The sequence below is a fragment of the Camelus dromedarius genome, chromosome 26, assembly GCF_036321535.1.
Source record: "Camelus dromedarius isolate mCamDro1 chromosome 26, mCamDro1.pat, whole genome shotgun sequence".
Lineage (NCBI taxonomy): Eukaryota > Metazoa > Chordata > Mammalia > Artiodactyla > Camelidae > Camelus > Camelus dromedarius.
The window spans coordinates 9,038,683-9,053,141 of NC_087461.1; the positions used below are offsets into that span (position 1 = coordinate 9,038,683).

The 14,459-nt window shown below is 38.2% G+C and overlaps 1 protein-coding gene across 1 annotated transcript in view; it reads left to right on the forward strand.

Moving 5' to 3' along the window:
- Positions 1–14,459, forward strand: part of PLXDC2 (plexin domain containing 2) — a 335,747-nt gene that overhangs the window by 180,736 nt on the left and 140,552 nt on the right. The window contains exon 4 of the mRNA XM_031444726.2: positions 3,431–3,500. Coding sequence (XP_031300586.1) covers positions 3,431–3,500 — 70 coding nt within the window. The remainder of the gene's footprint in view (positions 1–3,430; positions 3,501–14,459) is intronic.

A 14,459-nucleotide genomic window follows, 5' to 3' on the forward strand; every position in this document is an offset into this window, starting at 1 on the left:
GATGATAATAATGTTCAAAAATTTGCCTTTAAATGTGACACTTGTTATCACTTTATGGTTAATATCTCAGTAATTAAGAGCATTACCTTCGTTGTCTTCCAAACCCGGGTTCAAATTTTAGTTTCCCTCTTGGGCTATTCTTAACCACTCTGATGCTGAGTTAGTTTCACTTTGAAGCAGTTAGATCTGAACCCCAGGCGATTGTTTTATGTCTGCATGTATATATAAAGAGTGCTAGGTGAAACAGAGTCCGAACTATAACTTGAGCTAAGAAGTCATGATAAGACTCTGAGGGTGTGACACTTAGTGGTCCCTGTTGACACTTTGCCCCATATCCCTTCCACCTCCCTGAGTTCACCTGAGACTGTGGGAAGCACTTCCTAACATACTAGCAACTTCCTAGCTGAAGTTCTAGGTCTCTTCTTTCTGCCTGAAGCTGCAAGCAAGGGCAAGGATGTCCCTGGGGAAGAGTGGAGTCAGTTGACCCTGGGAGCAACCTTTGATCAACAGGAGATGGGAGTTGCTGGATAAATGTCCTAGCCTCCTGACCTCCAGTGAAATGTTCTGAGGCATGTTTTCCCTGCTGTTTCCCAGAGAGTCTCCAAGGGGAGAACTGGCCACAGTGGTAACACACCCAATTACATACCTGTGACTGTTTTTCTCTTTTCCTTGTCTCACTTTCCCTGCTTACTTTAGCTGATGCTTCCTAGGATCACCTGCCAAACAAACCATCTGCTCCAAGTCCTTATGTCAGGTTTAGGGTACCAACCAAGCTAAGCCAAGGCTTAAAGGATATGGAAGCCATGACCAACCAAGGCTGAGAGACTATTACAGTCAGAACAGACATCATGTTGGAGTACCAGAGCCCAGGATTAAAGATGACAGTTTTAAGGAACTAAAAGATGTTCTAGAAGGCTGACTGGGGCAGAGAATGTGAAGAGAAAATCATAAGGTGGAAGGGACCAGTTAGTGGGTCTTAGAACCCGCCTTCACTATTTTGGCCCAATTCCAGGGTCAGTGGGATTCTAGATTGAATGATTTGAAGTAGGGGAGTGAATGGTAGATAGTGTGGAGAATGACTTCTAGGGATAATGGAGCCAAGACACCTGTGAGCAAGTTACTGCAGTAAGTGACCTACACTTGGGGAAGGGTGTCAGCAGTACCTGGAGAGAAATGGGTAGATCTCACAACTGTTGAGAAGGTGACACCTTCCTAAATTGCCGTTGCTACTTCTTATCAGCGTGAACCAGGCTGTGGTGATTCACTGAAGTAAGCTGGACACTTAAACACGAAAACATTTCAATCATTGATATCGCTCTTCAAGAGGATATATCAGCAATTTTTTTTGAGGACTTATTTACTTCTCAAAAAAAGTCTAACTTATGTATTTGTTTATCTCAGTTTTCTTCTAAAATCTTGAAATATTTGTTGTGGCTGAGAAACTGATGTCACATTCTTTTGGCTCAACCTGGGTTATAATTGATAGAGTTTCTTAGTGATCAATGTTTAAACCAAACTCCTGTTCTGGAAGTGAGAATGCCAAAGGGCTGTACATTTTACCAATTTGCTCATAAGCATGGAAGTAAATTAGAATGACAGAGAACAGTATGCTGCAGCAAGTGCCCGTATAAAATTATGTCTGACATCTTCTTTGAGATATACGATTCTGCCACTGAAGCTTTTGTTTCAGGGTTTTAGTAACCACTCATTTCAGTTAGTGCAGTGAAAATAGGTTTTGTTGTTCCCGTTAGTCAGCATAAAATGAAAATGATGATAAACTCTGTCCGAAGATGCCGCTTTCATTAAAAAGGAAAGAAACCTAATTGAAAGTCACCATAAATTTTGAATGACTAATGTCATGCCAAACAAGTCACTAGAAATCTCTGATGGGTGTAAAAAATGCAATCATCTGCACAATTGGAAAGAGCTAAATTCAATCTAGCTATACTTTATTTTTTTAAATTTGTGTATTGGGAGAGATAATATAGAAATCATTGAATTTTAATATAAAAACCCTTTACTATAGGTGGTTTGTACATGCTGTTGGGCTTGAAATCAATTAATTTCCCTAAGGATCCTTTTATTTCAGCTGATCATCTTTGTTATAGCTCACTGTTTTTCTTATTTCTTGCCTAATAATAGTATATATAGTTCCTATCATTTCAAACACACAAAAAATCTAGGGTTTCTGTTGCTTTGTTTTGCTTTATTGTGTTTTGTTTTTGTTATCTTACTGTATATATATTTATATATAATATGTAATACTAGTATATATTTACATATAATATACAATAATAAATAAATATAAATACCCACATATATATACACACACATATCTGCATAGATTCAGGTCCCACTTAAAAAAAAAAGGAGGCAAAAACTTTATGAACTTTCTTCCTAAGTCTCCCCAGTTTTCTTCCATACAAAGTAAAAGTAGCTTTCTAGTGACCAGCATTTTATTCTTTGAATCTTTGCTTTTAAAAGTGGCCATAAAACAGTTGACCTCTGAACAATGCTGAGGGTTAGGGGTGCCCAGCCCCACCCAGTTGAAAATCCACACACTATCTCTGCCTCAAAAACAAAGGGATTGACAAATGACTCACCCAAGGGCTGAAAGCAGAAACAGTTCAGATAGAATCGGACACAAACCCAAGTTCTTCTGATTTCACATATTGTGATCTCTAATCAGACACAAATTTTTTCTCCACACTTAGATAATTTAAAGATCTATAAAACAAAAATACAGATACTATATTTATTGGGGAAAAAATGCCTTATAAATAGAACCAACCAGCACAGTTCAAACCTATATTGTTCAAGGGTCATCTGTATACTGAATCTTGGGGGAAGGGGGTGTCATCGCATCTAAAAATTAAAAATATCTGCAGGTCTAGATCTGTAGGTGCAAAATATCTTGTTCCATAAAACTACTTTTTGTTATGGGATGTACAGAAGATAAATTGAATATGTAATTATGTAAAATAAAATATTTTTATTATTCATTTAGTGAAACTTGACAAATAACATGCTCTACTCTTCTGGAGAAAACTAATCAAACTAAAAAAACTCTAAAATAAATTACTCATCATAATGGCTGACGTGCTTTGTAGTGGACACCTAGAAGGCAATGGTGATATTAAAGAGATGAGCTCAATTCAGAGTTGAAGCTTCTAGATTCCCTTTGTAAGTGGAGAACAAATCAACAGACCCTAACAGCCCAACTTTACTCTTTTCACATATTTTAAACATTTAGTTACTAAGGAACTTTCTTTCTTTATTTCCATCTAAAATTCAGGTTCCTAAAGTCAGCTACAATAATAGTGGTGCGAAGTAGAAGCATCATTAATTTTTTTTAAGTAGAAGACTCTTCATTTTCCATTTACTATAATGCACATTATTGATTTTCTTTTCTGCTTATTGTTCCTTGCAGAGAGTGAATCTGTCCTTCGATTTCCCATTTTATGGCCATTTCCTCCGTGAAATCACTGTGGCAACTGGGGGTAAGTGGTTTTCTACCCATTCATCCTAAATATTTTACAGTTTCACCATAGTTATTATTTTTAATTTACTCCATATTTCAAAAAGGACATTTATTGGGAAAACTGTTGTCTTCTATCACAAAGTCATGGGTATATATAAAACCTAAGAAATAGTATAGCTATTGGGAAAATGTTTCTGCAGAAAAAAAGGTAGTTATAATTCATTTTTGGTAATTTGGAAGACTGTGTGAATGGGAATAGAGCCAAAAAGAAAAATTGCTTGAGAAGCTATGGAAATATTTTTATTTTCTTTTAATATATATAGTTGATTGATAGCTATAAATATATATACGTATATATCTACATTCACATGCAAAACAACATTATACTAGCTTTAATTATTTGGGTTTTTCCCTCCCTTTAATGCCACCTATGTTGACTGGCAACTCATTTGAGAGTTTTAAAAATAAACCCTGAAATTCAGTTTGAATTCTCTTCATTTTATTTTACTCCATAAACTTTGGAGGTTAGTTTCAAGTTTAGCAATAGCCTAGAGAGGCAATTATCATTTTTTAATAGTACATCCCAGGAGTCAGAAAATGTAATCCTTGAGTGCTACCAGCAGAAATAAGTAAAATGCCAGAGAATATCACTCTTTGCCTAACACGGAGTGATAGAAAAAGTAGAAGAATGAGAGAAAAGCATGAAGAGTAAGTAAAGAAACAAGTTAAAAGAAATCCATAGATATGATGAAAAGTCTGTGGACAGCCCAGGCCTGAAGTCCCTTCCCTTCACTGGGTTTTATTATTGGTCTTCAAGGTGGTATGGAAACCATGGTGGCCACTCTTACCATATTTTAGTATAAAGCTTAGAATATATGTAGGATCCAGAAGATTTGTAATCAGAAATACCAACAAGCAAATAAAAGCTGAGCAACGGTAAATAAAGCTACCTCTGCCTTACAGTTCTGTAGCCTAGTGAACTGTTCGACACGGTGAAGCAGACTGTGGAATTCCTTAGAAAATACAAATAATGAAATACTGGTTTCCAGAGATGATGAAGCTCAAACATCTGTTAGACTCCTTTAAGATTTGTAGAGACTTTATTATTGAAGATACTTCTTGAAGGAATTTATAATTTCTATGACTGTATTGGAAAGGAAGGGAAGGTGACAGGGAAGAACATCTTGAATAAATACTACACAGAAGAGGAAGTTGGTGGAGTATGTTTGGAACAGTAAATGACTGAGTTTCAATGAAGCTGGTGTAAGTTTACAAAAAACATTAAGGTGTGAAAAGTAGGCTGGGACAATTTAATATAGTACCTCAAGAGTCAGTCTGAGTCATTAGTCCTTAACTAGATATGTATTAAACTTTAGGAAGCTGAATCAAGACATTTGTATTAATGCCTTAGCGTTTAAAAAGACTGAAGTTAGTACATATAATTGGAAGAATATTGCTGTAGTTTATGTGACAAATACTGAGGGCCTTGCTGATTTTGTGGCTTCAAACCAAGAGAGAGGAAGGATGCTATTAACAAAAATTACAAACCCTAAGCAGAAGATCTGGTTTTAAGGGAAACCAATGACTTCCGTTCAGAGGCTATTTAATTTTGTGTAAAAACAGGACTATACATAAGTAAAATTCATGCAAAGACTGTGTCTTTATGAGCTTACCATGTATTTTGGTGCTAGAAATTTCTAGGCATTTAATAGACACTCAATTAATGTGTTGAAAGATTGGATGAAAAGGAGAATGATAAGTTAAAAGACTGCCCCCATAAGCCACGAATTACCTCATGTCCTGTCGTATCTTTAAAGTATGATATAAAGATGGTTATCTTATAATATGAGCATTAGGTATGTTTTCTGACACTTACATTGCCAGTATTCCACTGAATTTTAAAAAGTGAATTATTAATCACGTTTGTTCAAAATCTGTACACACAGTGGTGAAAATATGGGCAACTTGGCATTTGCAGTTTCTCAAATCGTTTTATCTTTAAAAGTCATGTCAGCAATTCAGCCAATATAAAGTAAGATTTCCCTTAGCTGAGTTAGTGAGAAAAAAACCCAAACAGATGGCTATATCATGTTTACTGCTTCAAAGTACCATTTTTCTTTGAAAAGATCCTCAAAATAAGTGAGAAATCTGGTGTCTTGAATGATCTCTATCTGCTTTGAAGAAAACACTAATGTAAAGAAACCTTGTTTATCTTTGACTTAAGATGTGCAGGGACAGCACTTGCCGACATAAATCCATACCCTGTTTAGAGAGGCACAGCTGAGATAAGTTAGACACTGACCGAGGTTTTTCCAAAATGAAACCAGAATCTCCTGTAAAAGTTTTCAGCTAAATAAATAGCTAGTCTACACTTCTGCAGTTCACTTGTTCAGTCCATACTGGCCGAGCCCCTGCTTTGTGAAAGGCACAGTACATGATAATTTGGTTTGTGGAGAGAAGAATAAACTGTGGTTCCTCCAGGAGCTTCGGATCTAAGAAGAGGAAGGAGTATGTGACTAAGCTATAGGACAAGGCTGACTGTGCGTGCTGGAGGAGCAGAAGGTTGCTCCAAGAGATCACTCTTGTTGGGTGAATTAAGAACAGGTTTGTGAAAGAGCTAACATTTGACACTGGCCTTAAAGGAAGGTGGGATGCTAGTAGGCAGAGAGGCAGTTGAGAAGAGGTAAAGAGGGAAGGGACACTCCAGACAAGAGAATGTTAAGCATATTTGGAGGGTTGTCAAGTATATCTGTTTGTCTTGAATGAAGACTTGGAGTAAGAGTCTATTGAAGGGGTGATGGGAAGAGTGATGTGAACTTCGAACTTTAGGCCCTTGGATGATATCCAGCAAGCACTGGGTTTCTTTGAGCAAAAGGCAGATCTGGCCTAATCTGGCAGTGGAGGACAGGGCAAGGTGAGGGGGTTAAAGGTAAAGAAAGCAGCAGATTTTTCAATACTTCTGCGTGGGTTTTAGTGCCCAAAGCCAGTGAAAGACACATCATTTGAGTTGCCATTCTGGTTGCAAGGGTTTTCAGCCACAAGGATCCATTAGGACACAAGTAAAACTAAGACCAACTTAAACGGGGACTTCTGAGTCACATCTTTTCAATGGATCCCTTCTGATTAACTAGGCGTTACCATCAGCTAGACCTGCATGACAAATGCTCATCATCTTACGAATCCTGAAAGAGTTATTAACCATGAAAGGCTTGGAAGAAAAATAGCAACTACAAGTCAGGTTAAATAAAATTGGCTGCAAGCTGTTAGAAATAGACCAGGGGCTGGGATTTTAAAGTAGGAACACATTGGTGTCTATGAAACTGAAGTGAGCAGATACTCTACTGACTCTCAGTTCTCTTTGAATGTGTCTACAAATTCCTCTTGCACGTGTTTCTACACTGGATTTAGGAAAAGAAGAAAGTGGAATGTTAAAGTGTATATTTTAAATCATAGTCCCCTTCATTCCTACCTCATTGTTTCCCCAGTTCCCATATCTCCTTCAAATCTCTCACTCTACATGGATGCTAATTTCAACTAAAGTGAACTTACAGATAATGTCTTGTGTTATTGCTAGGACCAATACCATTTCAAAACAAAAAAACGGTTTAAAAATACAGATACATACATAATTTACTGTGACCCATCTTTATGTGTGTATATGTATATTATATATGAATACATATACATATGTATTTATACATATATAGATATACATATATAGTTCATTGTGAGTAAAATTAAGAATTAAAATGTAAATAAAAACTAAATATCCAGTCACTTATTTATAAACTGTAAAAACAAATCTTTACTTATTAAGCATTTTAAGTTTCAAAAGCCTCAATCATCCATACAAATAATGAACATGATGAGTTGGAAATACCATCTTATTTTCTGGTTCACTAGCAGCAGAATCTGAAAGCATTCGTTTGTCTTTCTATTTAAATAATACATCAGAATGCAAACATTCCAGGCATTAAAAAACTTGTCCTGTGTGCATTTCATACAAATATTCCCGTTAAAAGTACCGCTAAGTTGTGTTTGCAAATTACCTTGTGTTTTATTTCCTTTCCATATGAATACTTTAATTGGTTCTTTTTTAATTGTGGGCTGCTAAGGTGATCTTTTAAAAGCTTCAAAAAGTAGATTTACATTTGAGGATTTGATTTTCTAATTCTTGCAAACATCACTAGTTAATGGTATTTTTTTCATGAGTCCATCATGGATACTGCAGCTAAGATGAGAGAAAAGTGGGGCATGGGAGGGGGCAGTAAACGATGCCTTGTAGAATGCGGAAGAGACAAGTTGACATTATCCAGATAATTCTGGCCCCCAGATTTTAAGTATATAGACAGATACTGAGGCAAAATTAAGACAGTGTGTGGAATTGCAGGCAAGTTGTACATGAGATTAGGAATCAAAGATGACATGAATTAAAAGGAAAATGATGAAAATGTATTCCTTACCTTGATTATATGAAGGATTTGTCCTCCTTTCCTTTCAACATGAATTTCAAGTTGGGGATTAAATAAGAAAACTGTTTAGATTTTTTTTTCAGGGTATGAAAACAGTTGCATTGAGAAACCTACTTCACAGGAATCTCTTTTTTCTTTTTCCAGTTTAATTGATATAAGTGACACACAGCACTGTCTAAGGTTAATTTGTCAATTTTGGATCTATTTTATTTCAGTTGGCTCGTGATAACTAATAACATATGTGTGTTCAGTGTAGGTAATGTAGGTAAACAATGTTTAATATCTGAAAAATGAACACATGGCACTAAGAAAAGTCAAAGAAGCAAAGGTAAAATATATAGTCAGCCCTCCATATCCATGTGTTTCGTATCCAGGGATTCAATCTACTGCAGATCAAAAATATTCAGCAAAAACACCCCCCCCCCCAAATTGGAAAGTTCCAAGAAGCAAAGCTTGAATTTGCTGTGTGCTTGCAACTATTTACATAGCATTTACATTGCATTTACAAGTATTTACATATCATTTACATTGTATTAAGTATTATAGAATCTGAAGATAATTTAAAGTATGTGGGAGGATTGCATAGTCTATATGCAAATACTGCATCATTTTATATAAGGGACTTGAGCATCCATGGATTTTGGTATGGGGGGAGGAAGGTGTGTCTTGGAGACAGAGGAACAACTGTATCTCCCTTCTCCCCATTCCTCCAAATTCTTTAGTAGACCTCCCAAGGGGGAAAAAAAGTTATTCATTGAGCTATGGTTCATTAAATTCAAATTTAGACTAATTTCCTTTATCTGGTCAATAATCATTTGGGTTTTTTTTCCCGCTTTAAATCTCCAATAAGAGAGGTTAAAAAAATAGCACATACTATTTTGACTGGGTTTTCAGAAAGTATATTACCAAATCTTCCAGCTTCTTTTTTATTCTCGCTTTTGAATAGTAATATTCTAATTGTAGTCCCAAATAATACTCATGCTCTTTAGAGGGACTTGATTAATAACAGTTACAAAAAGCTTTTTGAGAGCAGAAGAGAGTAAGTTATTACTCATAATGATTGATTTATAAATACCAACCCCATCATCTTTCAAGTATATAACCTCACTGCATTGCATCCATTAACTTTCTGAATCTAGTGTAAAAGTGAATGAAGTTATTTTGTCTATTATCATCATCATCACTATCATTTACTGTGGGTAGCTGGTGATCTGATGCATGAAGGGAAGTCCCGAAGGGATACATGCTGGACAAAAGCAATTTGGTTCACTAATTTAAAGTAACAAACTCAGGTCTCAAGATTCCTGGACACAAAAATAATTTGTGTGATGTCTGCTTTGCTGTATCTGAATGATTGATTCTTTGCAATTTACCTCCTGAAAGTTCATCTTAGCTCTCCTCTTTGCTTCTTTACTCTTCCCCAAACTATCCAGTGTCCAGCAGCAGACTCAGCAGGTTTACCAACATTACTGTATTTGCTTTCCCTGTGGCTCTGTGAATTGCATATTCACAAGCCCTTCAGTTTCTCCTGTGTGTTGGCAGATCACATCTCATCAGCACTGGCTCCTTGGGATTGGGAGTGAAGTGTAGTTGGAGATGAGAGCAGCAGCAGACCCAGAGAAGAGCCACCCAGGAGACAGATCTGAGTCAACATGAACAATACCAGAGGCAGAAATATGGGTAGAAAGAAGGACAATTCTAGAAAACCAAAAAAAAGAGAGGATCATTGGTACATGGTGGGGAAGTCATAACTGGGGACAGGAATGGGGGAAGGTCGATCAGTCAAAATGAGAGTCTGGGTATAAAAAGCAGATTCTTCAGGCTCAGTTGCTGTAACAGTTGCCATAACAGCCACAGAGGAGCCGGTCTGTCACTGGTGCTTGGACATTCACTTGGGAACATTTGCCTCTGCAAAGCAGCATTTTCCTCTTGTGGGCCCAGACTTTGTTTGAAACATTGGCAGATATTTTGCTTGCTTGCTTTCCTAGTCCCTGCAGCAATAATTTAGATCTATAACAATATTACACAGATGCTCAAATGCATCACACAACTGAAAACAAAAGGAGTCTAGGTGATTTGAACTAATGAAGTCACAAAGCGCAGCAGGTGCTCTGACGTTGTCCAGTCCTGGCAAGGGGAGAGACATAGCAAGGGAGGCAGGGTTGACTTTGGACTCTGGCCATTTCAGGAATAAGTTCAAAAGAGTTCTCTTCCTACCGAAGCCAGCAATTGAAGCTCGTGTTCTGGGAGAAGCAGCCTGGGATCTAGGTGAAGATAAATAGGCTCTTGAATCAGAATGCAGGGGCTCATGAGTCAAACCGGTCACAGCTGTTGTGATTTTTCAGCAAATGACTCCATCTCTCCTGCCTCAGTTTCCCAACCTGTGAAATGGCATGATAGTTCCTAGTCCATGAGGACTTTTGTCAAGAGTTAACCAAGTACTGTGTATTCTTGACACCTCTTTCATAGAAACTGCTACATAAGTTATTATTGTCCTTTTTACTATATATATTTTTCTCTTTTATTCCTTTTCAAAATACGTTCTCTGTAAAGCTGTGCTTGCTTGTTAAAGTAGTTTGTCTGTTGTCTCCTTTGGTGACATGATCCATAGCTCGGGGGGTGTTTAGGGGACTTAACTCTTCATTGTCTCCTTTGGAAAGGCTGGCTCATCCATTCAGGACTGGGAGGTGTCAGAGTGTGTAGGTCACCTGGGACACCCTCTTTACCAGCATGGGTATGTCTGTCTGCAGTACGTGCGTGCACTGCAGAATCTCCTCGAAAGGCCTCCCAATGCTGTCACTCTTGTTAAGTCTGAAAGTCTCACAAAATTGAGCAATTTTGCAACACATGGCAGAAGAATCTTGAAGTGTTTTTCTAGTTGTGACGTTATGGGTCATAACTGGGTAACAGGCAGGATTATAATCAGCAGGCCACACATATCTTTCTGCTTCTCACTCTACCCTTTGCTGAACAAGAACTTTTAGGATAAGCTATCAAAGCATAAGGTTAGTTATGGGTAAAATGATGGGGGTGGAGATGGACGCTCCCCCGGTGGCATCCAGGTTGCCTTTCCGACACTTGAGGTTCAATTAATTGCTAATAATCCAACTTGAAAATGTATTGAAGACCCAACCCCAAATGCAAAATTAAATATTTGTTTAGTTAATTTTTTTGTTTGTTTAGTTAAATTTATATGTGATGTTTTGCCTTTGAATTTGGAGACAAGTTCCCTTATGTGCACCTGCCATTTCAATGCTAACGTTTATTGTCAAGATTTTCCCCTATTTTTTAAAATGCATCACAGAAAACCAGTAGGTATAAGGTGAAAACAGCTCAAAATGTGTTCTGGTACAGCTCTGGAGCTGAGACATATTATTAAAAAATAATTGGTCTAAATATTTTGTTGGCTGTTTCTAATGAGATTATGGTAGATTTTGATTACCTTGTTGATCTGACTAGCCTGAGGACTACAGAGAGATTTTCATTTAATCTAGTGGAATTACTGTTCAAATGAGAGGTTTCTGCTGAAGGCAATGAAGATGGGGAAAAAAAGCCTCCTTAATTGGTTTATTATCAATTTCCACAGCTCCTTTAAAAAACAAGCATCTTTTAATTAATAGCTTGTACAGAAAATCCACAGCACTTTTAGATTACTCCAGAAAAATAGAAAAAAGTAAAAGAATTTGGAACAATGAGATTTTGCCAAAAAAAAAAAATACTGTACAAGTGATAAAAATGAAAACTCTGAATTTTAAAAAAATTGTTATAAATATACATAGCAAAATATTTGCCATACTATTTGTGAAGTTTAGTCATTGAACTCAGCTCTGAATAATTTTTTTCTCCTGATTATTCTTTTTTTTAAGTGGTAATCTCTTTAGTTAACTTATCAGTTTCCTCCAAAATGCTTTCAAAACACAAGTGTTTCCCAAAAGTTTACACCAGTGCATTCTTGTGAACAGAGTTTACTGTTCTCAGTAGGTGGCAGAGGGGAAAAACTATTGCACTAGAGAAACACATGTGAAGGTCACAGCCCAAAGACATAGACCCACTAAAGACTGAGTAACTTCTAAAATTGAAATACAGAGAGAAAAAGGAATGGAAACAAAAATAGAACACCCCAACACTATGGGACAGTAATAAAAGATGTAACAAGACATAATTGGAATATCAACAGAGAGGAAAAGAAGAACAGAGCAGAAGAAATATTTGAAATAATACTGGCCAAGAACTTTCTAAAATTAATGACAGATGCCAAACCAGGAAGCTCAGAGAACACCAACCAAGACAAAAACAACGGCAAAAAACACAACTATACGTATCAGTTTCAAGCTGCAAAAAAACAAAGGCAAAGAGAAAGTCTTGAAAAAAGTCAGAGAAAACAGCACCTTCTACACAGCACCCAGCACGTGCTCCTCAGAACTGTCAAGGTGTCAAAAACAAGGGAAGTCTGAACAACTGTCACAGCCAAGAGGAGCCTCAGGAGATGGGACAACTAGATGTGATGTGATGTCCTGGGTGGGATCCTGGAACATGAAAAGGACGTTCGGTAAAGATTAGGGGAATCTGAATAAGTTTACTGAATAGTTCAGGTAATGATTATACATCAATATGATTTCATTAATTTTGACCAAGATTTCATACTAATGTAGAGTTAATAGTATGAGAAACCGAGCGGGGTATGAGGAGAGGCTGTGCTATGTTCGCAACTTTTCTCTAAATCTAAACCTATTTTAAAATAAAAAAAAAAAAATTTAAAAAAAGGAAGCACAAGTGGCTGCTAAATATATGGGACAATATGTACTCATACTCCTAATAAGAAATGCAGATTAAAATTATGAGATACTATTTCCATTCATGTGATTTGTAAAGATGGCTCCCTCTCACCCTGTGTGCACTCAGAGGAAAGGCCGTGTGAGGGCTTAGCGAGAAGGTGGCCACATGTGCAAACCAGGAGGAGTCTTCAACAGAAACCAAACCCAGTCTTGGACTTTCCAACCTCCAGAACGGTGAGAAAATAAATTTCTGCGGTTTAAAGCTCCCCATCTACAGTGTCCCATTATGGTGGCCTGAGCTAACACAGACGTCCAAAGGGCTTAATGACTTTGGGCTTTAAGCTCCAGAAGTGCAGATTTCCTGGACCAAGGTGATTCTTGAGTTCTTGGCAATGTCCTGATTCTGAGTAACCTGTCCCTTAGCCAAGTCACAAGGAGCAGAGCCAGCCTCTGAGAAACAGAAGCCCGGCGGGGTTTCAGGGCAGCCCAGGCCAATGTAGGACGAGGAAGGCAGCGGTGCTTCCCTGAAGCCAAAGCAGAGAATCGTTCAGAATAACCGAGACTCCCTGCCGAAGGGCAGGCCACTGCTCCGGGAAGGCGGAGGGTCCAGGGACGAGGGCAGGCCTGATGGGAGGAATTCCGACTGTGAGACCCCTCCAGGAGGAAGGGGATATGGGACAGCAGACGGCTGTTGCTGCCTCAGTAGCTACCCTACTGGACGGAAGGAAAGAGTGGCCTGATGGGACAGTCCCCAAGTACCTCAATCCACTATTTGGTCAAGAATGTGTGAAAGGAAGGATTTCAGGACCAGCTACTGAAGGTGCTTGTGAAGGCAGTGGTCCAGGTAAGCAACTGTGTTAGCTCTGTGTCTACTAAAATCTTGCTAGTGAGAAGTCTGTGTCTTTCGAACGTTGTCCAAGTGGCTTCTTTATTCCAGTGTGTTCCTTGTGTAAGAAAGAGCCAGTCTGCTCTCTGTACATATAGAATATGTAAGTGACTTGCCTTTTCAAAACACATGTGGATGGTACACCAGTCAGGTCAAGGGCAAAAGCATGCATTTCTTTGTCTTCTAGAAGCCGTGGGTCGTTTGTACAGCGGTCCGTCCTGGGGCGTTTCTCCTGTGGTTGGCACACGTCTGCTGGCACTAGGCTCTTACCTACCGGAGGCGGGGGAGGTGGGGCGGGGCGTGGAGCTGCTATTCAGTTCAGTTAGAAAAATCTTATTTTCGTTGACTAAACTGCAACCGGTTTTTCAACACTTCATGCGTAGCAGGTGGCTGTGATGGAACTGATAAAATATTAGAACGAATCAGATTCTGCCTCAAAATTACCTGGAGCACTTCTTAAAAATGTGACTCTCTGGGTCTGCCACCAGACCTGCTTACAGCGGCTACTCTAGGATTTCTGTGTTGCAAGAACAAGGGGTCAGGGACCTGGTTAGAAGGTGTGGGCAAGGCAGGGGGTGAACCTGGAAAATCATCTTTAAGCTGAGTTTGCAAAGCATGCACACTCCTTTTGCATAGACTCTGTTACATTTTCATGGAAAATTTTTTCTCATGTTTCAGAATCAAAGTACACATAAGATTTGTATTTTTAATTAATTATTATTATTTTATTTGGGGAGACATTGGAAAGCTGATGTGGATAATGGGGACCAACCACCTCTAGACGCTACCACCCCCTTCTCAACTGGACTTTCTGGCAACAGGACCCAGAAATCTGGTTTCCAACG